This window comes from Homalodisca vitripennis, chromosome 1 (genome assembly GCF_021130785.1).
Source record: "Homalodisca vitripennis isolate AUS2020 chromosome 1, UT_GWSS_2.1, whole genome shotgun sequence".
Lineage (NCBI taxonomy): Eukaryota > Metazoa > Arthropoda > Insecta > Hemiptera > Cicadellidae > Homalodisca > Homalodisca vitripennis.
In genome coordinates, this window is record NC_060207.1 from 4,291,806 (window position 1) to 4,318,659 (window position 26,854).

The following is a 26,854-nucleotide window of genomic DNA, read 5'->3' on the forward strand; positions in this document are numbered from 1 at the left end:
GATGATCGTGAGCCGTGTAGCAAAGTGTACTGTTTGAAACTAACAAACTTCTACTAAAACCACAGAATAGACTGCTGTACACAGCGGGTTTGTTTATGTGCTGGATTACCAGGTAGAACTCTTATTCTGTGTGTTCTTGTTGTTGTGTTGTGTTGTGTGTTTTCTTGTGGTGTGTGTGTGTTTCTTATTGTATTCAATTATATGTTTACAAAATAATACATTACTGATTAGGATTTGTATTCATATTATTTTAAGGAATTAAGTATCTATATAAACAGTATGGGATGTTAAACTGATTAAATTATTTTTAGTAATGTCTGGCAACGATATATCACCTAGCACTTATACAATGAAATAGCAACAACAGATTATCAATCAATCAATCTTTATTTGCCTTTTTACATATGACATGCATTGACAAAGTCAGTAATATTGTCTAGATGACATGGTCAGAAACAAGCAATAAAACCAAACTATTCAGTTTTTAAAATATCATTACAGTTTAAAATTATTCTTTGAATATCAATATCATAATGAAAGACAATAGTTTAACAAAAGGAGATTTTAAAATAATTGAACAACAAAAGAATTTACAAAAGTTTAACAGATATTAAATTAAAAAATATTTTAACTGATTGCACATGAATTACTACAATACTAGCACAACAATTTGAAATCTTAGGATAACAGGTTACAATATAAGATTCTACAGATGAAATTTACAGTACTGAATAAAAAAAAGGACAGTTTCTAGATTAAAATTGAACAATTTACTGAAATCTCATTGTTGTTTACAAATATATGTTTTCAATTGTAGTATAACAGATTTAGCGAGCTGTACAGTGGATCCTGTATACATTATTAACAAACTAAAATTTAATATCCTTGTAGTTAAAAAACTCTGATAGGGTATAGAAGGGATTGTTCAAAAGCCAATGGTACAGTTTGTTTTGAAATATTTTTGTGGGATACTTATCTGCCAAATGTTTTACTTTGTTGAAGATTTTTTGAGAAATTATAATGTGGCTGTTTTGAGATTTGGCTAATCTAACATGATCTATAGCAATATTAGTTCTATTTCTAGTATAGTAGCTGTGTATATCACTTCTTAGAGTGAGAGTTTGAAAATTTTTGAGTAAATAGGTAACTAAATCAAAGATGTAGAGATTTATCACAGTTTGTAATTTAAGTTCAATGAACAGAGGCTTGCAGTGGTCCAGAGAATGGGCCCTCGCTATCACTCGCACAGCTTTCTTTTGCAGAATTAGAATGTCTTCAATCTTACTGCTGTTTCCCCAGATTATTAAACCGTATCTTAAAACTGATTGAAAAAATGCATAATAAGCTGATTTTACATAGTTTTCAGGCACACACGACAATAATCGCCTGAGTAGAAAAATTACCCTAGACAACCTTTTGGATATGTACTCAATATGGGAATTCCAAGTCAAAGTACTATCGATATAGATACGTAAAAATTTTACAGTAGTAAAAAAAGCATTTATTGTATCATCTGATGGTGTTTGTTTTAAGCTGAATATAATATTCTGAGTATTGGCTTCATTGAGCACTAATCCATTGGACCTAAACCACAATGAGGCCTCTTGTACAGTCTCTCTAACAAGATCTTGTAATTCATCGAAATTAGAGTTTATGTTAATAAAAGTTGTGTCATCTGCATATAATAAAGATTTGGCCTTGATATTTTGACGTGACAACGTCTTAAATTAGGTTACCTTAATTACCTCCACCTTAGTCGATGACCAGTACAACTGGATAGACAGCGTCAAAGTAAAATAAATTTTAGAATATTTACAATATTTACATTTTTACATGGCGCCAGGGCTTATGATAGTGCATCGAAGAACTCCCCGACTGAATAAAAGGGCCTACACAATAGCCAGCTTTTAAGTTGGGTTTCAAAGTGAGGAGGGTTGAGTTCCTTGAGATTATCTGGAAGGGCATTATACATGCGAAGCGCTAAGCTAGGATAGCAGTTCTTCTTCTTACTAAGCCTACAAAAAGGTACATCCAGATGGTGCTTCTTCCTGGTGTTGTAGGTATGGAGTTCGTTTCTTTCAGCAAAGTCTGAGATGTTAAGTTTTAAATTGGTCAGGCAGGAAAGGATGTACTGACCATAGACTGTGAGAATTTTAAGACTCACAAAGATAGGCCTACAGCTATCCAGAAACCCTGGAGGCGAGATGACACGAAGAGCTTTCTTTTGGAGGAGAAGAATATCCTTACATCCAGCAGCATGGCCCCATATGTGCAGCCCATAGCTGATATGGCTGTGGAACATGGCGAAGTAAACTGTCAAAAGATACTTATTAGTCAGCATAGGTTTCAGTCTCCGCAGTAGATGCAGGGCTCTAGAGAGTCTGATGCATACACTATTCGTATGGCTCCTCCATGTAAGCCCTGGGTCAAGAATAAATCCCAGGAGCTTAACTTCGCTCAGGCCAAAATTGTTGTCAGATCTGGAAAGAGTGCACATCATCTCCTGGGTTTTCCCCTCGTTCAGGCACAAGCCATTCGCGGCAAACCACTCCTTTGCGCTGGTAAATGTTTGTAGAGCAGCAAGCCTGGCGTTTTCTGGTGTATCGCCACGAGCAAAGATGGAGGTATCATCTGCAAACAGAAGCATGTCACCCAGCTGGCTGATGTCATTAATTGTAATTAGAAATAGGACTGGGCCAATGACCGAACCCTGAGGAACACCATATTTCACTGCTTGAGGTTGGGAATGTGCTCCGCCGGTGCACAGGATCTGTTTTCTATCTGTGAAGTAGGACCTAAAAACCTGTAAAACCATTCCATCAACACCATAGGCTCTCAGTTTATCCAGCAGTTGACTATGCGGAACACAATCAAACGCCTTGCTTAAGTCGGCCAGAACAAGTGCAGTTGAATCACCAGCCTCGAAGCTCTCTAGGACCTGGCTAACCAAACTCAGAACCGCTGTCACAGTAGATCTATTCTTCCTGAATCCATGTTGAGATTCAGAGAAGAGATTTTCATGTTCAAAGTAGTTTACAATTTGACCTTTGATCACAGACTCATAAACCTTGGCGAAAACTGGTATCACCGATATCGGCCTATAACTCCCCATAGCCTCCGGGTCACCCTTCTTGAAGACCGGTACGGTTCTAGATACCTTAAGTGACTCAGGGAAAGCTCCACAGCTCATACAGGCGTTAAGAACAAAACTCAAAGGATAGGCTATAGCATCGATGACATGCTTCAACATAACTACATTCATTCCGTAGATGTCCTGGCTCTGAGTGCTCTTAAAGTTTTGTACAATTTGTAATATTTGCTTAGGTGTTACTGGGGACCAGCTCGAGAGATTGGTAGTAGGCCTATTAGACTGTGGTACGGAACCTGTGCACCCAGGCAAAAGCGAATTGGCATTGGTGTTGTTGGTTGCAGCAGAATTTACGATTTTGTCAACTTCGTTTAAGAGAAACAAATTAAATTCATCCGGACTGGCACTGCATTTGGATTCAGATTTTTTCTTATAAGGTTGCGGCTCGGAGTCACTCATGAAAAAGTGTAACGCCCGGTAACGTTACGATGCCCGTCCAGTGGGTCCGCCGCACGGGATAAAGCAGATAACTGTGGGTCCGCTGCACGGGATAAAGCAGATAACTGTGGGTCCGCCGCACGGGATAAAGCAGATAACTATGTTTATTCGTGAAAATGTGGAGTGCTTAGATTCGTCATTTACAACAACTACAACAATAAAGGTAAATAATTGTACACTGATATTTCATTATCGTAAACTATGATTGATTGATTAATTGTTAGATTGACACAAAAGTTGAGAAACTGAGTTTATAGGTTATGTCATACTATTGACAAATGTTGATAGTGTTAAGTAAATTATTAGTTTAAATCACTCTGCAATCAATCGTAATTCAGTCGATTGAGAAGAAACAGCGCGTATTGCTAGTCAAACATTTAAAATAACAAATTATAACCTCTAACCTGTCATAACAGTGCGACCAAACAAACGAACTAAACCGACCAATCACCACGCGCGGAGTTAGAATTTAACTGTGTTTAGCAAGAATTTCAAATTCCAATTTTAGTAAATGTTTTATTCAACTTTACCATTTACAATAACAAATTTTAATTAATTTCAAATTATGTACAATGTTTTAGTAAACAAAATATATTTCTATAGTTAAAATTTGTGCAATTCTTATTTTCATTCAATTCCTTGTTCCTATTGTGCAATTTAATAATATTCATATCAATAAATATTCTACCGAGAAAAAGACGTTGTCACGTAAAATCTTCGCCTGTAAAACCGACTTTACAGGCAACCATAATTTTTTTGGTAAATCATTTATTTGTAATAAGAACAACAGAGGACCCAAAACCGATCCTTGGGGCACTCCAGTAGAAACTTTAGCCTCATCTGACCAGTTTCTATCAACACATACCTTTTGCCTTCGGTTTGATAGATATGACTGAAAAAACTTAGAGGGAGTTCCTGTTACACCATAATAATTTAGTTTAAGGACTAGTTTGTTGTGGTCCACACAGTCAAAAGCCCTGCTCAGGTCGCACAAGGTGGCCTGAGCAAAGGCCTTGTCCTCAAAGGCACTCACAACTTCTCTAATTAGTGCATCTATTGCATCTATGGTGCATTTACCCTTTCTAAAACCAAATTGCGATACATCAAGGTAATAATTTTTTTCTAAATATGCTAATAATTGATCGTGAACTAATATTTCTATGATTTTTGGTAATGTGGGTAGATTTTTAGGGCCTTTCTTGTATATTGGACAAATTCTGGAAAGTTTGAGCTCTTCTGGAAAATAACCATCATTCAGGCATTTATTAATGCCTAAAGTTAAAGGAGTTAGTATTGTATGATAGATATTTTTTATCATATTGTTGGACATATTGAACATGTCTTTACTGTCAGAGTTTTTTAGTCTCTTTATAGCTTTAGAAGTGTCATCAACAGAGACTTCTGTAAAGTAAAAGTTATTACTTTCTATTTGATAGTTACAAATTAGGGTCAAACTGTCTGTGTTGGGATGGTTAATGTTATTTACGGTCTGCTCAACCGAGTCAATGAAAGATTTATTAAAACAGTCTGGTGTGATATCTAATTTAGTTTGAGTTGATGTGTTAGTAGTATTATCTTTTATAAGATTCCAAGCAGCTTTACATTTATTTTTGCTATTTTCAATTTTTGTTGTATTGTAGTATAACTTGGCATTTTTAATAGATTTTATGTAGCATCTTTTGAGGTCAGTATAGTTTGCATATAACCTATCACTGCTTGAATTTTTTACAAGTTTGTTTAGAAACAGAAGCCTTTCTTTCATGTGAATCAATTCTTTTGTATACCATTTTTTATTAAATGTTATGTTTTTCATGGTCTTAAATTTTTTCAAAGTTGAGAAATAAGCAATTTTATTAACAAGAACACTTAAAAAGTGTTGAAACCAATCTTGGGTTCTTGCTACATTTTCAGAGTTCATTAAAGCACTCCAGTCATGTGATATCAAACTTTCAGCTAAATTGTTTGTTGCTGATTTTGGGAAACTAATTGTAAAAGAGTTCATGTGCTCCAGTGTTTTGTCATGATATTCAGATTCATTACAGTCAGGATTTATATTGCATGTCATGTTCAAAATAACCCCGTTATGATCTGAGAAAGGAAAATCAAATATTTTGGATTCCAAAACTTGCCCTGGACAGTTAACAAATATATTGTCAAGACAACGGTCACCTCTCGTAGGAGCATTGTTGATGTAAAAGTAGTTGAATTGTCTCAAAACATTAAGAAAAATTCTTGTAGTTTTATTGTTTGATGTTACATCAAAGCTAGCATTAATGTCCCCCCCAATTACTATTGAATAGCCGTGATATGATGAGATGAAAGATAAAAATTCTTCTAACAGTTCTAAGAAAATATATGGATTTCCTGCAGGAGAATGATAGATTGATGCTGTAACAACTTTAAGAGAATCAATAACCACTGCAGACACCTCAAAGTTTAATTCAGAGCAAAATTTACTAACATCAATCTTTTTTGAACCAAAAGCCCTATTAATAAACACAAGAGTTCCTCCCCTGATATTATCTTTTCTGCAAAAGTCAGCTGGACAATAAAAGTTTTTCAGGCAGAATAAAGAGGGAGCACCTTCATCTAGCCAATGCTCAGATAGACCAATAATTGATATTTTATTTTTTTCATTATCTGGCAGAAAGCTTTCTAGAATATGCACTTTATTTTGGAATCCCTGTATATTTAAGAACAAAAGAATAATACTTTTTGGATGATTAGTTTTTAGGTTTGTAGAACTACTTACTATATTACTCTTATTATAAATCATATCGTCCTGGTATCCAAAGTGTTAAAAACCATAGTTATTTTCTATGACGATTTAAGTTATGTACTTTTATAGAAGAAGTAACTAATTTATTAAATTTATTTCTTGTGTCTTTTTTACAAACTAAAAGTACCATATTTTAAATTTATTATTATTTTTTGCAGCAAATTTTATTTTAAACCTTATATTTTTTGTACTACAAAGTATTTTATTCAGAAAAATTTGTAAAAATAAGTTTACTAACAGGTAGAAATTTATTTAATAAACTGTTATTATCTGTATTCATCATGTCCTATTTGAGGATACCTCGTGGACATACATAGCTAACAAAAATTGTTAAGTATATAAAAAGTCTAAAATTTAAAGTTATCTTAAAGTTAAATAATTAGACTCTTTACTAAGATTTTTTAATAAAAAGGGTTTTGAATTTTACTGAAGAATTCTGGATATTGGAACTTAATTAACTTATTTAAAAATATATTTATTTGTCTATACAAAATTTATCTGTTCTCCTTCCTTATAAAATGTGTGGTCATTGTCACCTGTAAATATTAAGATTATTGTTTTCAATAAAAACTTAGTATATACTAGTGTCTCAGATACACTAATTTATTTTCTTAGATGATGCATTTGTATTGTGTAAAAACAAATGATGAATCACAATTATCAATTACTAACAATTTATAAATTAAAATCAATTCTTTACAATGTCACAAGATTGAAATATTACAATGGATATTAAATTATTTATTTATTTAACTATATGTTTACAGATTACTGAAGAACGAAGGAAAGAGCTAAATGAAGATAAAGCAAAAGCAATTTCAATTGAAAAAAAACTAGTGCACAAACGCAGCAGTATCGATAGTGGCGTTATGACGGGAAGTTACATAGAGTACTTTAAAAATAGTGAGTTGAAACAAACAAGTTGTCAACTTTCTACATCTAATCTTACAAGAAATGGCAATGATAATTTTTTTTATTTCAACGTTAACTCACAACCATCTGAAGCCAATGGTGATGTCAGTGACAGTTTCATGAAATCTGCTCTAGAAGATCCATATTTCAAGGAATATTTCTACAACACTGCTGACAGAGTATTCGAAAGTAGCAATCATAATGGTACATCTCAGTCTTCCCAAAGTGAAAATATCCCCAGCGACAGTTTCTTGAGATCTGCATTGGAGGATGCTGAATTCCGGGAGTTTTTCTGTACGACTGCTGATAAGATTTTTAAGAACAATGTAATAAATAGTGATGGAGACCTATTAGACAATAAGCCCTTGAATTTTGGAATTGATAGTGCAATATGTAATGAAGATACTGTAAGAGAAACATATGAAGTGTCTTCAGAATTGTCACAATATTTGAAATCAAATGAATCTCTAGATGTTAGCTTTCGTGATAATCCATCTCCGGTTACAAATTCTGTGAAGAGTGATCCTATTCATGAATCACCAGAAAGTGTGAAAAACAATGTACAAGACACTCAAATGGAATCACAGTCCCCTCCTCCTCATGCTTCTCGGCTGGTCAGACGAAACTCTTACACATTAGACAGTCCAAGCCCTGTCCTTTTGGAACATATGGCAAAAGAGAATGAAAAGTGGATCTCACTTACAGATAAGAAGGAAAAAGACAAAGGACTTGAATTTAAACCGTTTTTGTCAGCTAGGAAGCCAAGGAAAACTTGGAACAAAAGTTGCAGTGTTCATTCTCCAATTGTAAAAGCTAATATTCTAACTTCAAAACGTTCTAATGTTCCTATTAAAAGAGCCAAGACTTTTGTCAAATGTTCTGTGAAAAGCAAGAAAACAATTAACTCTCTCCCTTCCAGTTCCCGCACAAGCCCCACTCACTTGAGTCTGCTCGCACATTCAACTGAGTGCATAAAAACTATGACAGAAACTTCATCCAATATCGGTCAAAATAATGTAGAATTCAATTTTGACTCAATTCCAGAACCTATTAAAGAAGTTAAAACTCCTCAACAGATTCCTCAATCAACTAGTGGGATGTACATCAATGAGAATACGATCACAGGAGGTAGTAGTGTTAATGTATCTTCTGTATCAAACAAAGAGAACACATCTGAAAGTTCACAGTTCATATGTGACACTGACAATTCTTTACTCCCCTCTATAGAGCCAAGTGACTCCGCTAGTCAGATTTCAGTAGTAAGTCAGTCAACATTACTTCCACAAAAACAAATATACAATGCACCTGTAGACAATATTAACTCTCAGTGCAACAGAGGACAGTCTAGTGATGTAGATGATGGCGTATCGATATGTAGTAGTTTAAGTTTGTCCAAATTTTTGACATCGGATGAAATACTGTCAAGACCCTCGACTGCAGAAGATTTGTCGACACTATTTTCTGAGCTGCAGTTGCACCATGAACGGCAAATAAAGGAACTTTTAGAAAAACAGCACAAGGAAAAAGTTGTGTTAACACAGTTGCATTCAAACAGTGGAACGTTATTGAGCAGAAGTGCATCTCACTTAAGTGTTTATGATCTCCCCTGTGAAAACAGTATTTCTCAAATGAGTTCAGATGAAAAACAATCCTCATGCAGCCGAGAGCTGTTTCCTAATGAGAATATAATAACTGCTAACAAAGTACAATTTAAGGCTCAAAAACGCAATTCAGATAAAGAACAGGTAAGCTTATCACAAGTGTTTTAAGTGTCAAGTATTTGTTTAAGAATCAAACTCTGTTAAATATAAATAATCTAGTCTCGCGTTAGAGATAGTTGGGAAATATTAACATTAATTGAAATCTAAAGTGTTGAGAGTATTCTTTATTACGTGATCCTTAAAATCAGTATGATGCTAAATATAATTTAACAAAAATAAAACAAGTATAATCAAGTTTAAGTCCATAACAATTGAATGGCTCTGCTGCTTGTGTAGGTACCAATATATTCACATTGGTATATCTTGTGAGTTAACTCTCCAGGTCAGGAATTCTTGCACTGAATGGAAGGGTCTTTTCTCAAGCCACGATTTCAGACTTTTCTCCAGCTTTCTGTATTCCATATTATTCAGTTCATTTGGAAGAATATTGAAGATTCAGCATATGTATGTAGGCTTGGCCTCAGAGTTGCAGACCTGTCTCTATTGGCAGAGTGAAGTCATACCTTGTCTTGGTGTTTTTTTAACATTACGAGATTTAGCTATTATGATGCATTCCGTAATGTAAATGCTTACAGCTGTTAAAAGCTTCCACTCTCTGAACACTTCCCTACAGTTTTCCCTATAATCCAGACCAGCTATAATCCTCAGACCCCTCTTCTGGAGAATGAGCACCCTCCGAAGATTTTCTTTTGTTAAGCCACCCCAGGCAATAATCCCATACCCCTATAATGGCTTTCAAATAAATCGAAATAGGCTATTATTCTGGCTCTATTGGCACTAATAGGTTTAATTCTCTTGATTGCATACATTGATGAGTTTAGTCTAAGACATAAGCTATTGATGTGATATTTTGTCATGAAAGTTTGTCATCATAACTACGTAATTTGTTGAGTTAACAGACCAGAGATTTGGTAGAGCTAAAATGTCATTCCTCCTCTTCCAAACAAAATTTGCTTTATCCTTGATTCATTAAAAATAGGCTGTTGCTCCTGCAGTAGTCCATAGCAAGATTCACAGCTATATATGAGTTTATTTCTAGATTTTCCACTAAGTCGTAGGAAGTTAAAAACATAGTCATCAGCGTACATTATCAAGTTGCTGTTGGTAATTGGAATATTTGGCAGATCATTAGTAAATAAAATGAACAATACAAAATCTAAGATTGACCATTGTGGTACACCACGGTTCATTGGTAGTACTTCAGATCTTGAAATTTTAATGACTCCTTTTGATTTCTGAGCCACCTCAACAACTTGCTCTCCACCCACTTGGTAAGATCTATATATCTAATTACTTTGCATCCAGCCTATTTATAATCTACATTGAATACTACATAGTTAAACATAACTGTGATGTTTGAATTACAATCAACTAAGTGCAGGTCAAGTAAAGAATTTGGATTTGATACATATATGACACTCTATATTATAACTTTAAAAATTAAAAAGATTTTTGCATTTTTATTTGGGAGTATTTTTACATTTATTTGAGTTTGACTTCAAAAAGTACACTGGTATTGAAGATCCAATTCCATATTTACTCTACTCTAATTTTACTATAATATCTTTCTGAACTAGTAATAATTAGATCATGAACTTAACTGTATAAAACATCATTTTTGTGACTGTTTTTTTGAAGTATTGTAAATAATTTCATTCCAAAATAGAAATACGCAACTCTCACATAAACAACAAATAATTTTTAAAATATATAATTCAGCCTTGTGAATTTATTAACTAAAAATGTTCATGACTTTTGCACGGGTATGATATGCTTTAAAACCTTTAAAATAAAAACCATATTTGTGGCTTCTCAGCCTGAATTGTAATTATTGCACTTTATATGATTATAAAATGTATAATAAAATGCCTAATCTATAAGTTTATCTTCGTGACATAACTAAACTAAAGTATTCTTTTCTATTTTAACCCTCTTGTGTGTGTAGGCTATCTAGACTTAAAAATTACACTCACTAGTTGCATTCAGTAGCGTTTAATATATTTATTTTGTTATGTTCAAAGTCAGTATATTAGTAAGTAAGTGCAAGGAACAGAATCACTGTACTGGCCCAGGCAAGAGGTCATCTTTGTTTATTATCTATATATCGAGCCTGTAATATGTTACATATGGTATATCCATACAATCAGTTCATGTATATCCATATAGTTTAGCCATAAATTGACCAACGCATATTTTTGGCTCATAACTTTTGACCGTACTGAACCCTTAAGTAAAACAGCAATTCCATCACAGTGAAATTATTTAAAAGAGTAGAAAGTCAGAACTAATCTACTCCGACCAGCTCTGTAAAATCTGGAACGTCTAATAAAGATATTTTCTCTATTTATTCTCAGTCGCTACATTTGTGTGACCTACCCCTATTCAGACCGTGGCTTTGGAAAGGCAATATCAAACAATAATCATTCTTGTTGAAAAGCATACTAGTAATATAGAGTTAAAATAGGAAAGGCAAGCTATTATAGATGTCTAATGTGATGCTCTAGCATTTTATTAATACTGTATTTTACATTAAATTACAGGGTTTATATTGATTTCAGACTGCAGCTGTAAAAATAACTGCATGGGCCCGAGGATATTTGACCAGACGGCTACTGAAGACTGAAAAAGTTCAACAGATCATAGACGTTATCAAGGAATCACTTACCTGTGCTTTCTCTCTGCAGTGCGAGTCCCAGCTTAGGAGGAATGACCTAGAACTACATGAGCGACTGGCTCACCAGGTAAAGATAATGTTTATGTATTAAGAATATTTCTGATGTTTAAGTTCAGTATATAATTTGTTGACTTAGTTGTTGTAGACCCTTCTTTCATTGATTTCTGTAGGGAAAAATACTTTGTATTATTCACAGTTATTGCTATAACTTTGTAAAACAATAATTTAAAATTTTAAAATAAGGCAGAGATCAGCGAAAGCCCTTTAATTTATTGTTAAAAAGTCATCATACTAGAACTCAATATTTTGTATTTATTATTGTTTTTAATAATGTGGCACACAGTGCCTTGGCCAATGGACAAAAAACAATTTTTTTGTCCTTTTGGGTTTTAATATGTAAACAGAGTCGTAAAAAGAGCTTAGTTATAAGAATAGAAGAATAGTGTTTCCTAACACTCATTGGGTCATTAGTTACCAGTCAAAAGCCCACTTTTAGAATTTCCCGTTCACATTAATTATCAGTATAAATGGGTCAAGCATAAAGACCACTCTTTGCTCTCTGGACACATACGGATGAAATCACCAATAGTTTCAGTGACAACTAATCATAAATTACTTTAAAAAATGGCTGACTGACTACAGTCTCAGTGTAAGTGGTCTCAAGAAACAGTGAATTAGTGATGGTTTTAGGTTTAGGTAAACAAATAACCTCTGATCACCATCTTACCTGGAGTATTGTTAAGTCCATTCACATTAAAAACTGAACAAACACTCTTTGAAAAAACAAGATAAGCACTTCTTAAAAGCTTTAGGAGTTGCTGACCTAGATTTCACAGGCAGTTTTGTATAACACTTAAATAACAATTACCATCAAGAAAGTTTTATTTTAACAAATATGGATCCAACCACATTTCTTTATGCTAACTGAAGGATAAATGCTAACCCAGTCAGCTGATCAAATAACTGACTCTCACAAAGGAAATTACACTGGGATAGCCAACTCATAAGTTAGTGACGCAATAATTGTGACGTAATTAACTCTATACCACACAATCTAGTACACCTGCTGTGAAACAAAACATCACAGTTATATGGGAGCAGTGACCCAGCAGTGCTGACAGTGTAGACTCAGCATCTGACACTCGGAACACAACAACTACTCTGCCTGTGCCTCTACACATTACTGACTTGACTGACCAGATGGTAATTGCCAGGTATAACTGGGATATAATTTTGTATAACTGTTTATAAAAAACAGTTTTCTATTTTTACTTTTAAAAAACATTAACCACGAGGAGTCTGCCAAACCTCGTTATAAAAAAACAGTTTTCCATTTTACATTAACCAGAGGAGTCTGTCAAACCTCGTTATAAAACCAGTTTACATATTCACTCTTGAAAAACATTGACTCAACCTATTGACCAATAAAATGGAAACAGAAACAAATGCACTGTATGAGGTAGGAGGTTTGGTATTTGCAAAGGTCAAAGGATATCCCTACCGGCCATCGGTGATAAAAGGGATTACAAAAACCGACAGAACTACCAAATACAATGTCACATTTTGCGGAGATGAAAACACCGCAAATATCAAACAAAATGACATGTGCCTGTATTCGGAATACAAACTAATGCATGGAAAACCAAAACCAGACAATTAAAAAAACAAAAAATTTAATGAGGCACTGAAAGATACTGAACTTTTTTTAAAAACATATCTTATAATAAATGTCCAACAGAGAGCAGCCTCAATAAAAGCCTAAAAGGCTCTATTAGTCAAAACTCAATATTAGAAAGTACACTACCAGAGCTAGAAGAAAGCTTAATTGAAAGTGAACTTCAAAATGAGGAAGACAGTCTAATCATGACAGAAAAATTGGGGAAAGCACTGCTTAAAGAAAATGAGGCCCTCAAAGAAGACAATCGAAGGCTAAACTCTTTGTTAAACACTATGGAGGCTAAAATTGAATACTAAAGCAGAGAAGAAAAAAAATCTCTCAAGAGTAGAAAATCTTTAAAAAAAATTCTGATATGGACAAGCAACTTAGTAAAGAAAAACTGCTTATTGATACACACAAGACCTTTGAAGACCATGATAGAAAACAAGCAAAAGTTCTGTATGAATATGAACAAAAGATTAAAGAGCAATTTAAAGAGATAATAATTTTAAAAAATGTTTAAACCAAGAAAATCTATCACAAGAAAAGGTTCTTGAAGAAAATACACAAACAGATTCTCCATCATTTTCAACAGCTGAATCAACTCCACTGGTAAAAGAGATTCTTCAACTAAAAAAAAAAAAACAACTACAGCTTACTAGAGCAAAAACCTAACCTTTTAAATCTAGATAATCAAAACTGTAAATAATATCTAAGAAATCAAAAGAAAGGGGAAGCTATCAACCAACCTTATAACTCTTAAAAAAAAAACAAAAATTTAAAAGAAATTCTAAAAATAAACTTAGCATCTCTTTACAAGTGCAAAGAATGAAAGACCAAACAATCTTATCAAAAGAACCTTAAATAAATTATGTGTTGGCTCATTTGAGGGTGTTGTATTGCCAATCAAACCTACTATTTAAATCCTCTCACAACAGCCTTTGCTCATAATACATTTTAACATTTCACAACCTTAATCTAAACAAAAGACCTTACAGGAGTTATGATTTTTTGCAGTAATTTTTACCAAATTAAGAGAGTTGTTATACCTAGAATTAATAGTCTATGTGTAGATAAAGAGTTTGAATGCTGTATTGTTTCCTGCCGAGTTGTTTATTTTTCTTTTGTACTGGTTGGGTTGTATAGAACACCAGGATTATTTTATGATGGTCTCCTTGCTAGATAAACTTGATACTGTTTCAACGATTTTAATAGAAACTTATGACCATGTTATTTTAACAGGGGATGTTAACATAAACGTATTACAATGTTCTAAACGTCACGATAGATTATGTAATATTTTAAGGCAATACAACTTGCAATATTTAGTGAATTTTCTGACTAGAGTTACTCAACTGTGAAAGTGCAATTGATAATATTATTACTAATATACCAGGGAAGTCATTGATAACACAGGTCTGCAAAATAATACTTATTGAAAGTTGTTTCTATTTTGATAGCTGAATTATATGTACTTTTCAGTGCTGAATTCAAAAGTGCAATCCATTTTATCTATCACGTGAGTTTATCTCACAAACAAGGACTGTGTATTTGTAGAAAATCCAAATAAGAAAGAAACACTTCTTTATTGAGGCGAAATTAGGACCACATGGTCCTTTCTTACATTTAACCTCTTAAAAAATTAATCTTAATAATGTAAATTAAGGCTAATTAACTATAGCTTACACTTACAGTATTCCATTCACTCTTCCATTCACACAGTCACGATTCAAAGAGTAGCCCCGCCGCCCGCCACGATCATCCGGTCCAGGTATTTTCGTCTCAGCTCCGCCACAAACCGTTTTCGGCTCTCAATTTGTTTGACAGGATCTGGCAAGGAGTTCCATAATCTACATGCGGTAACGGTGAAGGATCGGTTATAGGTTTTGGTTCTGTGTATTGGAATTCTGAGACTTAGTGCACCAGACCGAGTTTCTCTTGCGCCACTCCCCGCCAAAAACTGAAAGTTTTCAGATAAATATTTTGGTGAATCCGTATTAATAATACAGTGCAACAATGACAAAATTCTAATCGATCTTGAATCAGCTAATTTTAGAATTGATGATTGAATAAAATATGGTGTAACATGATCCCTACGACGTAAATCAAACAGAAAGCGGATGCAGTAATTTTGTGCTCTTTGCAGTTTAGTGCTAAGGGCTACAGTCATGTCATTGATTACAGAGTTGCAGTAGTTAAAGTAAGGAAACACAAGTGACTTGATCAACAGAAGTTTAATGTGAAATGGTAGAAGTCCTTGCATTCGTTTCAGTGCGTGCACAGCAGCTAACACCCTGTTACAGGTGTACACCATTGCATCGGTCCATTCAATGTTAAATAAGCAAAACCTGATATACTAATATATACATACACATACATACGTACATACATACATACACACATACATACACATATACACATACATATACACATTACCTGTTTCATATACAAATAAAGCCTGTTTCAAATGTTTTATTTGTTTATAGATGTTATTAAACACAAAAGAAATACTATAGTTTACAACTGGAGTACAGAATTTTAAAAATTACAAAGTTTCATAGTCAAAAGTTCTTATTGCAGTGTTTTTGTTTCCCATCAAAGCTTCTTTTCGTGCTCACCCTACTATCCCACAATAGTTGAGGGTCGTTTTTTTTAAACATCCAACAATAGTCTGGTATCATCCCTTATACCATCTTTCTATTTCCTTGATGTCTTGATGGAACCTTTCCCACTGTTCTTCACTGCACCAAGGTTTACTGGAAAGTAGTCAAATGTGAGTGAAGAGAATGAACGTTTATGCTCATGTTACAACCAAGTTCCTTGAAATTTTCCAACATATCTGTGACGATTGATTTGTAATTTTGATCCTTTTTGTTTCCGAGGAAATTGGTTGCAACTAATTTCAAAGATACCCATGCCAGTTTCTCATTTGGTTCCTGTTTATTCTCAAAGTTGGTAACTCTCATAGGCTTTCTTATGTCACGCTCGACAAACACTCTTTCTTTTAGCTTTGCCTCGGACAAACCAGGAAACTGCTAACAAAGGTATAAAAAACATTCTGAACTTTGTGTATTCACCTTGTTGACCAATAACTTTCAAATCACCACACATTTTCCGATTTTGATCTGAATAACTAAGTTTGTGTAACAACATTTCAAGATTTTCATAACATTCTTTTAAATGGACCGAATATCCAACAGGCACTGAAGCATACTTATTTCCATTGTGGAGGAGAACTGATTTCAGGCTTCTTTTGTATGAATAAAAAAAGGTTTCCATAATTCTGGAACATATTCTACCTTAAAACTTTACGCATATCTTTGCTGAAAACAAGGCCACCTTCTTGAGAGAACCTCAAACTCCTTTTGCCCAGTTTGATACCAAGAAAAGGAAGTACTTAGAGCCAATGGATGCATTTTTTATGTCTAAATCCTAAAAGCTCTGGTGAGTCCTTAGGTAGTCCCAAGTAGTATGCAGCTAAGCCTGTAGATTGTTGTTCAGTCTATCAATGGCTACCACAAACAACTTGACATTATATTTTAAAAACATTTCTTAACTATTTGCAATAATCCATTTTGAATTATATTATATTGTTGTCAAACTTGATCATGTTCCTTATGTAAGTAAATGTCAAATAGGGAAAGATGTAATTGCTGTTTGAGACAAAACTGTGTGAGATGGAATTTGTTCACTATTTTCCCGCAATCAGCGCTTAAAATACTATCAAGTTCACTGATTATATTTGACACAACTTTTCTATCGCAGACCTGTGTAATTGAAGGTATAATAACTGAACTCTCCGATCATGATGCACAACTTTTAACAATTGAAATATGTAGTAGAATAAAAGCAACATGCAAAACTTACACAGAATACACAGAAAGTTTTCTAGTACAAATTTAGAAATCTTTAAAAATAGGTTGAGCAACTGGAGGTGTACAATGCAACAGTAGACACTAAATACAATGTTTTTTATAAAATATTTATTTACTGCTTTGATATAAGTTTTCCATTAGTCAAGACTAGTGTAAATTTAAATAAAGTCAAATGGCAAAATTATGATCTTAAAAAAGAAAAAGAGCAAATTATAAACTTAAGTCAAACCATTAGATTAACGAAAGATACAGCACAAAATAAGCTATTAGCTAAAAGAGATGAAAAAGAATTATAGTAAAAAATTAAACTCAACAAAAAAGAATATATTGAAAATAAAATTAAAAATTCTGAAAACATTTGTCTACATGGAAAATAATAAATAATGATATAAAAATTATCAGAATATTAATAAGGAATTGAATTGATTTCTGAAGGCCATGAATACAGGAGAATATTTTGTGAAATTTTTAATAATTATTTCATTACCATTGTTGATAAAGAAGTAATACCAAATTTATCAACAAGCATTACAGGTTAATGATAGGTATTATAATTTTAATGACAGTCTTAACAGAAAAAAGTTCTACACTAAACCAGTAAGCGAGGAAGAATTGAACCAAATTATAATGTCAATCATAACAAGTATTCAGCAGGTTATGATGAATTTCCAATGCTAGTTATCAAGGAAGCTAAAATGTACCTAATTAAGCCCTTGGCACATTTAATAAATTCTTCTTTTGTATCTGGAATCTTTCCCGAAAAATTAAAAATCTCAAAAATTATAACTGTTTACAAAAAAAGAAGTGAAACTGACCCTAATAATTACCAACTTTTATCAATTTTACCAACCTTTTCTAAAAGTTTTGAACATGTTATGTATTTACAATTAGTTTATTTTCTAGAGGAAAATAATATATTTGACAGATAATAGCACGGCTTTAGAGCAGACAATCTGTTACAACTGCTGGAACACATTTCATTAAGACCATAGTAGACAACATTGATAAAGGGAATGATACGATTGGTATTTTTTTTTTTTTTTTTGTATCAAAAATCAATTTTTAATTTTGGCTTCTTATATTTCAAAAAGATCACAATACGTTGACTTGCCGTTTGTGACTTCAACAAATTTAATCACACATGCAAAATCTTCTTTACAAATAACACGCCACAGGGTTCCCCATCCTAGGACCTATTCTTTTCCTGATTTATTTGTTGGGTTTACCAAATGTTTGACAAGTGATCAGAGCAAGCTGTGTTTATATGCATGTGACTCTAATTTAATAGTTACTGGTAAAAACTTGAATGAAATAGAAATTGTAGCTAAAACGGAGCTCATGTATATCAATAATTATTTTTGTAGTAAAGATTTATTACTAAACTTTAACAAAACTAATTTAATTTCTTTCTGCACAAAAAAAAAATAGAAATAAACCCATGCCAAATATAACAAGAGACAATGTAAAAATTTCTCAGTTAACAAAAACCAAATTTCTAGGATTACTTTTGGATGGGAACCTTACTTGGGATGAGCATATTTTGGCCTTGTAAAAAAAGATCTCTTCCGGAATATTTGCTCTTAAATCCATGTTCAAATATTGCTCAATAGAAATTCAAAAAACCATTTACTATGCCCACATATATTCTCATATAACCTTTGGTGTTGTGTTGTATGGGGCCACTAGTAATACAAATCTGCAAAGCATTCTGCAACTTCAAAAAAATGCAATTAGAATAATATTAAATTTAAAGGACCGGGATTCTGTGAAAGATTATTTTTCTAAATTGGGAATTTCAACTGTTTATGGAATGTATATATTTGAAACAGTAATGATAGTCAGATCAAATGTTTATAAATTACCTTGTATAGGGTCAAGTCATGACTATTTTACTCGAAATAAAATCCAATTGGTAGTACATAAACACTCGTTGGAATTTCATTATAAGAAACTAAGCTCGGCAGGAATTAAGTTTATGAATAAAATTCCAAAAGACTTACCCAGTATAGAAAATAATTTATTGTTCAAAAACACCTTAAAATAGTTTTAACCAATAAAGTTTTATATTCATTAGAATAATTTATGAAAATATAAAAATATTTGGAATAAAATTGACTGATGCCTTTCTTTATTTTTATAATTTTAAATGTAATTGTACAAATTATATTATTAAAGTTGTTTTGAATTTAATTAGCTTTAAATTTACAAGTAATAGTCCTAAATATACATATAATTGCAATCCAACTTGTTTGAAAAACAGCAGTTAATTTTTTTTCACTTTGAACTAGGCCTATCTCATTAATTTAAACTTTGATTTATTTCATACCCCCTCCCCCAATATGCTGTGCTTTTCAATAAGATTCATATTCTCCCAACGCCAAGTTCGAGTTAAGCCTTTAATTAAATATTACTGACATTTATGTTATGGAAATTGTTCTATAAAAATAAAAATACGCACCTAATATTAATATTTGAGAATGAATTAAGTCTACTTAACATTATAGCCTATTTAATGAAATGAAGAATATCAAGTAGTATACACTTTTTGAACGAGGCAAGAATTGTAAATTGTAGTTTGGCACTCGGAGCAGGAATAATGAGTGTGGCTAAGACAAATTAACTTACGGCAACAATTGAAACTAGAGCTAATTTAATTTTACTGTTTTTTATAGGTAAGAAACACCTTCTTATAGTTCTAATTGGGAAATTGTATGCTTTTTCATCTTAAGAGGAAGTTCTAAAGTTGTTTAATCCATTATTGTTCATCAACCATTTAAGAGTAAATCTAAAATAAAACCAACATGATTCAAGATTCAAGATGTCTTTATTAGTCATTAAGCAACATAATAGGTTACAACAGACTTCGTCACATTATTAGTAGTAGTAATACTTAAAAAAATTAACAATTTTAGAATTGGAGACTTATTTTTAAATTAACAGGAATGTTGCAAAAGACATAAGAACTTAAAAAACTAATAACTGGTATAAATAGAGAGTGGTTGTATAAAATTGTTTAAGAAATAAGAAAGCATTGTAGGGTAAAATATATAAAAAACACAGACTGGACAAGAAACACAAATAACACATACAATTAAAACCCAATGAAAAATGTAACAATATAAATATTTAAAGTATGTAAGTCAGGTGGTTAAAACATAAAATCTCCAAACTATAAAATAAAAGTTAAAAGTTAAAACTTGACTAGACAAAATTATAAACTTAAGGAACTAATATCACAGGCCAAATATTCATTCACAGAGTAAAATGCCTTTTCTTTAAGCCATTTGCTTACAACTCGTTTAAACCTATTTATATTTACAATCCATCCTCATTTTGGTAATTTATTAAATAGTTTTATTTTTATATAGATATGACTACCTTTTGTTTTTTCAAGCCTGGTCCTTGGCAGCTCTAACATGTTTTTTCTAATTTTATAAGTATGTATGATTTCTCTAACAGTATAATTTTGCAGATTTGCTTTCACATCCAGTAAACAATAATATATATATAAACAGGGCAACGTCATGATATTTAAGTCCCTAAAAGCTTGCAGGCAAGATTCCCTTTAATTAAGATTTTTTATAATTCTTATTGCTTTTTTTTGCCAGACAAACACTTTATTTGAATGGCAACTATTTCCCCATAAAGTAATTCCATAGACTAAGTGGGAGTGGAAAAAGGTATAGTAGGAGGTTAATGATGCCAACAATATAATATTATCCAATTCTTAATAACTGTAGAGACAAAAGTGTTGCCTTTGCGCATTGTGTTTCGGGAGACTTCAGCAATGACCGAAATATGAGCGCTGGTGTAGCTAAAGTTTTCAAGAGGCACTTTGGTAAACCAGATATTAGTAAGGATTATTTCAGTGATCATTTGGCTTGCCAGGTAACTGAAACCGGAGTGGCTGTATATAGTCTAATCACTAAAGATAATTATTTTCAAAAACCTAATGGTGAAATATATGATTATGCATTTCAACAACTCAAAGAGGACTTCAAGAAAAAAAAATTTCAGTCAGCTGATTTGTTCGCCCATGGGATGTGTGCGGGATGGTATCAATCCAGAACATTTTTGTGCTCAAATAGTTGATTTTCAGCGTGTCACCGGAACCTCTGTAACTATTGTAATTTATGGCGAAAAGGCCAGAAGAGTGTTAAGGAATGGTTTAACACATGCCGAGTTTGTTCAACTGACTGAGCACATCTTAAACCAACTAGAAGATGGCTGCATTTCTACAAGCCTGTTCCTTGATTTCAGCAAGGCTTTTGACTGCCTGAACCATGACCTCCTTCTGCTCAAACTGAGGAACTTGGGTGTGGGAGAGGAAGCAGCAAAATGGTTTAACAGCTACCTTAGTGATAGGAAACAGATAGTGGAAATAGCCTATACAAAAAACAGCACAAGATATAAGGCCCAATCCAGAGCTGTTAACATACAAAGGGGTGTACCGCAGGGCTCTGTACTGGGACCAGTCCTCTTCCTCCTTCTCACGAACGACTTCCCTAGTTGGATTGGTGAAGATGGACATACCGTCATGTATGCCGACGACACAGTCCTAACGTTTGCCGATAAGACACCAGAATTACTAAATGAAAGGGCCAGTACACAATTCCACAGGACTAAGCAATACTGCTCCTCCAACGATCTGGCCCTGAATGAAAACAAAACAGTACAGATGACTTTCACCACCAAACAAACTGACACTGCTGTATCGCTACCTGGACTTGTAACTGAAAACACCACGAAATATCTGGGCATCATAATTGATTCTAAGCTGTCATGGAAACCTCATATAGACCAGCTCTGCAAGAAACTATGCTCTGGGATCTACGTCATACGCAGAACCAAGCAAGTGTGCAGCTCAGAGGCAGCCAGAGTGGCCTACTTTGCTCTGTTTGAGTCCCACCTTAGGTATGGCATTGCAACCTGGGGAGGAGCTTCTAAAAACAACCTAGACAAAGTACTCATTAAACAAAAAAGAGCAATTAGATGCCTGGCTAACCTAAACTACAGGGACAGTTGTCGAGAGTCTTTCAAGGAACTGAAAATTCTTACAGCCATCTCACTTTACATCCGAGAAGTAATCCTTCACACCTTCACAACAGCACAACCTAGACACAGGGATCAACACCAGTACGACACCAGACATGCAACCGATTTCACAATCCCGCAACATCATCTGAGACTGTTTGAACAAAAACCCAGCTATAAAGGTGCCTTATACTTCAACAACCTGCCAGAACACCTCAAGAGAGAACAACCAAAACGTTTCAAGTTTCAGCTGACGACCTGGCTCCTGGAACGACCCTTCTACTCAGAGGCAGAATTTTTAAATAACCAACTATAACCTATGTATTTTTGACGCATTACTGTTCTTGATGAATATGTGAATGAAGAGTTGTCTATTGTCTATTGTCAACATCTGCGACATACCATCTCTGCGCTGCTGCAGAATCATGAAAATCCTAACGTGTCAAACCCAAGTAGTAGAGACATCTACATCATTTGTCGATGGTGACTCCTGTGAAGTGTTGAACACAACAAAGTCTATGTACACCAAACGCCTCGACAATGAATCGGTGGCCACTAACTTTTCAGGATGGTCTACTCCTCACAGTGCAATTAAGAAGAAAAATGTTTTCAGTGATTTTCTTTCTACTAGGAAGCATCCAGTATCTTGTTCAAGTGGCACTTTAAATAGTTTTAATGTAACCTATAATAATAGAATGAATTTTGAATTAGATCAGACAAAAAACTTGCAAGTATCACAGGCAGAGACAAATGTATAACAGACTTTAAGATTTTCCATCAGAATGCAAGGAGCTTACAATGAAAATTGAACCATTTTGAAATTTTAATTGACCAGATAAATCCTGATATTTTACTGATAACTGAACATTGGTCGAGCGATAACATTCTTGAATGCATCAAATTTAATAATGGGATGTATACATTGGTTAATTCTTTTTCTAGAACCTCAATTAAAGGTGGTGGAGCTGCAATTTTCACAAAACGTTCTGTTTCATTTAAAAAACTTGATATAACTTCATATGAAGGATTACTGGAAGCTACAGGAATTATAATTAAAATAAACAATGAGAATTACATAATTATTTGTATCTACAGGCCGCCCAATTCTGATATTGATAGTCATATGTAAATTATCCAAAATAGTTTACACAAGACTCACTTGATTCTAGTTCTAATTGTATTCTGATGGGAGATTTTAATATTGATATTTTAGTGCACTCTAACAATAAATTTAAACTAATGACTTTTCTTAATGAATTCAATTTTAGATATATGATAAACCAACCAACCAGAGTAACTCAGAATACACAGTCAGCTTTGGATAATATAGTAATCAATAAAAAGTTGGGCTTAAAAAAAGTAACTTCAAAAGTCATAATTACAGGATTATCAGATCACTTTGGTATCACACTTAATATCCCTATTAATGATGCAACAGAATATTTCTTAAAGTGAATACCGACAAAAGCAAGGTCTTTCAGTGTAGAAAATGTACGCATACTAAATTATTTTCTTCAAAAAGAACACTGGGATATTATAGTGACATCAAATTGTGATGTCAATAAGCAATATTCTAGTTTTGTTGAAATATTAAATTATAATCTTGATATTTGTTGCCCAATAAAAAATAAAAATATTAAGAAACAGATTAAAGATAAAACTCCATAGATAACTAAAGAAATTACGGAGACAAAAAATGTTTTAATTTTCCTTGATTCACTCTGGGTTCAAAATCGTAATAAATTTGGAATTAAAAATCTTTTAAAAATGCAAAAGCAAAAATATGAAAGTCTGCTAAGAAAAACAAAACAAGAATATATGACAAATAAAATTTTGAATTCAAAAAACTTAAATGCTGATACATGGAAAATCATAAACAGAGATTTAGGAAGAAATACAAAAAAATAGAGCTAACATTTCACTAAGAAGCAATGCTAATTTTATAACTGATCCCAATGTTATTGCCAATCAGTTTAATGAATATTTTAAGGGCATCCCTGAACAATTGGCCATTAATTTTAATAGTCTGAATTACTCTTTTAAGGGTAAAAGAATTAAAAGCAGCATGTTTCTTCACACAACCTCTGAAAAAGAGATTCTTAAAATAATAAAGAACTTGAAGAATAGTTTTGCAGTGGGTTGGGACTGCATAAGTACTAATTTATTAAAGAATATTTCAGATGCTATAGCAGGACCTTTATTATCTATAATTAATTCAAGTTTTGAATCAGGAATTTTCCCAGATAGTATAAAAAATTTTTAAATTGTGCCTATTTTTAAAAACAAGGGAAACTGCTCAGAAATTATTAACTATAGACCAGTTGCACTTCTGCCTGTTATTTCTAAAGTATTTGAGAAAGCTATTTGTAATAGGTTAATTGATTTTTAAGAAGCTAAGAGCATACTTTTTGTAAATTAGCATGGATTCATGAGGGGAAAATCCACTTTGTCAGCCATAATCAAATTTCTTAATGAAATAATGAAAGGAATGATAAATGGTGATTTTATTTGTGGTGTGTTTCTGGATTTGCAAAAAGCTTTTGACTGTGTAAATATAAATATTTTGCTTGATAAATTAGAAAACTATGGAATAAGAGGGACACCTCATGATTTACTGAAATCTTACTTGGTCTGTCGGAAACAGTTTGTCACCATAAAAAATGATCAGGCTGAAGTCACATCTAAAAGATCAGACATTAAGTGGGGTGTGCCTCAGGGTTCCGTTCTTGGTCCATTGCTATTTTTAATATATATTAATGACATTGGAAATGTAAGTAATCCTAACCAGACAATTGTATATGCAGATGACACATCTATACTATATAAACACAAAAATTTGGAGGATTTAGAAATCATAGCAAATATACAAATTAATAATATAGTACAATACTTTAATGAAAACTTTTTAACAGTAAATGCAAATAAATCAACAGCTGTAAATTTTACTTCAAATAAAAAATCTTCCTTTGAAATTCAAATAGCAGTTGACAATTTAGTAATACCAATGTATGATTCTACAAAATTTCTCGGATTGATTATCGACAAAAATTTAAATTGGAATGACCATATAACTACTCTCTGTTTAAAGTTATCTAAAGCAATATTTATGATGAGAAAACTGTCTGAATTTTGCAACGAAAAGCTCTTAAAATGGTATATTATGCATGTTTTTACTCTCAGTTGGTTTATGGTATTGAAATATGGGGAAATACATTTAATAAGAACATTAATAAAATTTTATTAATACAAAAAAAAGCAGTACGTTATATTTCTGGTATTGGCTATAAGGATTCATGTAAACAAAAATTTCAAGAACTTCATATTATGACAGTCCCTTGTTTAGTTGTGTATAAACTGTTGCTTTATATGGCTACGTCAAACAACATAACATATAAAAACATCCACCAATATAACACAAGGGGCGCAAACAATATTGTAACCAAAAAACTGATTTCCAAACAATATTCATTAGCAACATTATCTCTTGGACCAAAATTATGGAACACACTGCCAAATGGATTAATATCACTGCCATTTGGTATTTTCAAAAGACAAATTGGATTTTTCCTTTTGGAACACCCATTTTATGAAGTGGATGAGTTTTTTGGGATTATTCATAAATTAAATAATTATTGTTGATCTTGGGAAATTCTTTTATCTGTGTTGTAATTAGTTTTTAATTAATTAATTGATTTGTTTTAATTGATTTATTTATTTAATATATCACTTCTTTTAAAGATCTGGAGGATTGCATTGCTTTTAAAATTGAAATGTACAATATTGTGTTTTTCAATGTGACAATGTATGTAATCTTTACCAGTAATAAATGAGTATCTTTAAACATAGAGCTCATAAATTTACCCTTTTATAAAACAACAAATAAACTATGTTTGTAAAAGATCAATAGATGTTAGATTGTATAACATGTGTAAGGACACCAAGTCTGACCACATGGGTACATTGACTAGAACGTTGGTGCTAGTATGTGACATAATTTGACCTTTAAACAACAGGAATCTCTCCAGGATTAAGAAAAATACATTAACATGGCAGCAGACCTGTGGGGATAAATCTGACCAAGAAAACTTGCACCTTCATAATCTTAACTTCAAATAAACCCTTTAACTTATCAACGCAGGACTTTTAATGCAAACCAGACCCATCCGTTGTACTTTTTACAAGCCTTTGCTACAACTTTTCTTTTCCCAATTCTAAATACTCCATCAACATCTTTCTTGTACTAAACTATTAAGAAATAACTACACTATAAAAACACTCACCATTCTGCAACTTTCACAATCACAACATTATATAGTTTCCTTATAATGCATTCTTTAAAACGCAATACAAACTCCCAACTAGGCACTCGGGTACTAACTTGGCTCTCAAAACTTTTTAATATGATTGAGCGTCATATTACACTAAAATGTATTGTTAATAAACACAATATTGTACAATAAAACAATAAGAAAACTGTTAAGTACGTAGGAACTGGTGACATACAGACATATCGCAAACTGAGCCAAGGTCAAAGACTCAATTATGTAAGCAATATTTGTATTGCACCCAATTCCGATCACAAACAGCTGAGTGACGAACTAAGAGACAATATATTT

General features: G+C 32.8%; 1 protein-coding gene across 3 annotated transcripts in view; it reads left to right on the forward strand.

Moving 5' to 3' along the window:
- The window catches only part of LOC124356666, a 43,288-nt gene that overhangs the window by 13,717 nt on the left and 2,717 nt on the right, over positions 1–26,854 (forward strand). For all 3 annotated transcript variants that reach the window (XM_046807810.1, XM_046807802.1, XM_046807816.1), the window contains 2 exons: positions 7,133–9,022; positions 11,557–11,739. In XM_046807810.1, coding sequence (XP_046663766.1) covers positions 7,133–9,022; positions 11,557–11,739 — 2,073 coding nt within the window. The remainder of the gene's footprint in view (positions 1–7,132; positions 9,023–11,556; positions 11,740–26,854) is intronic.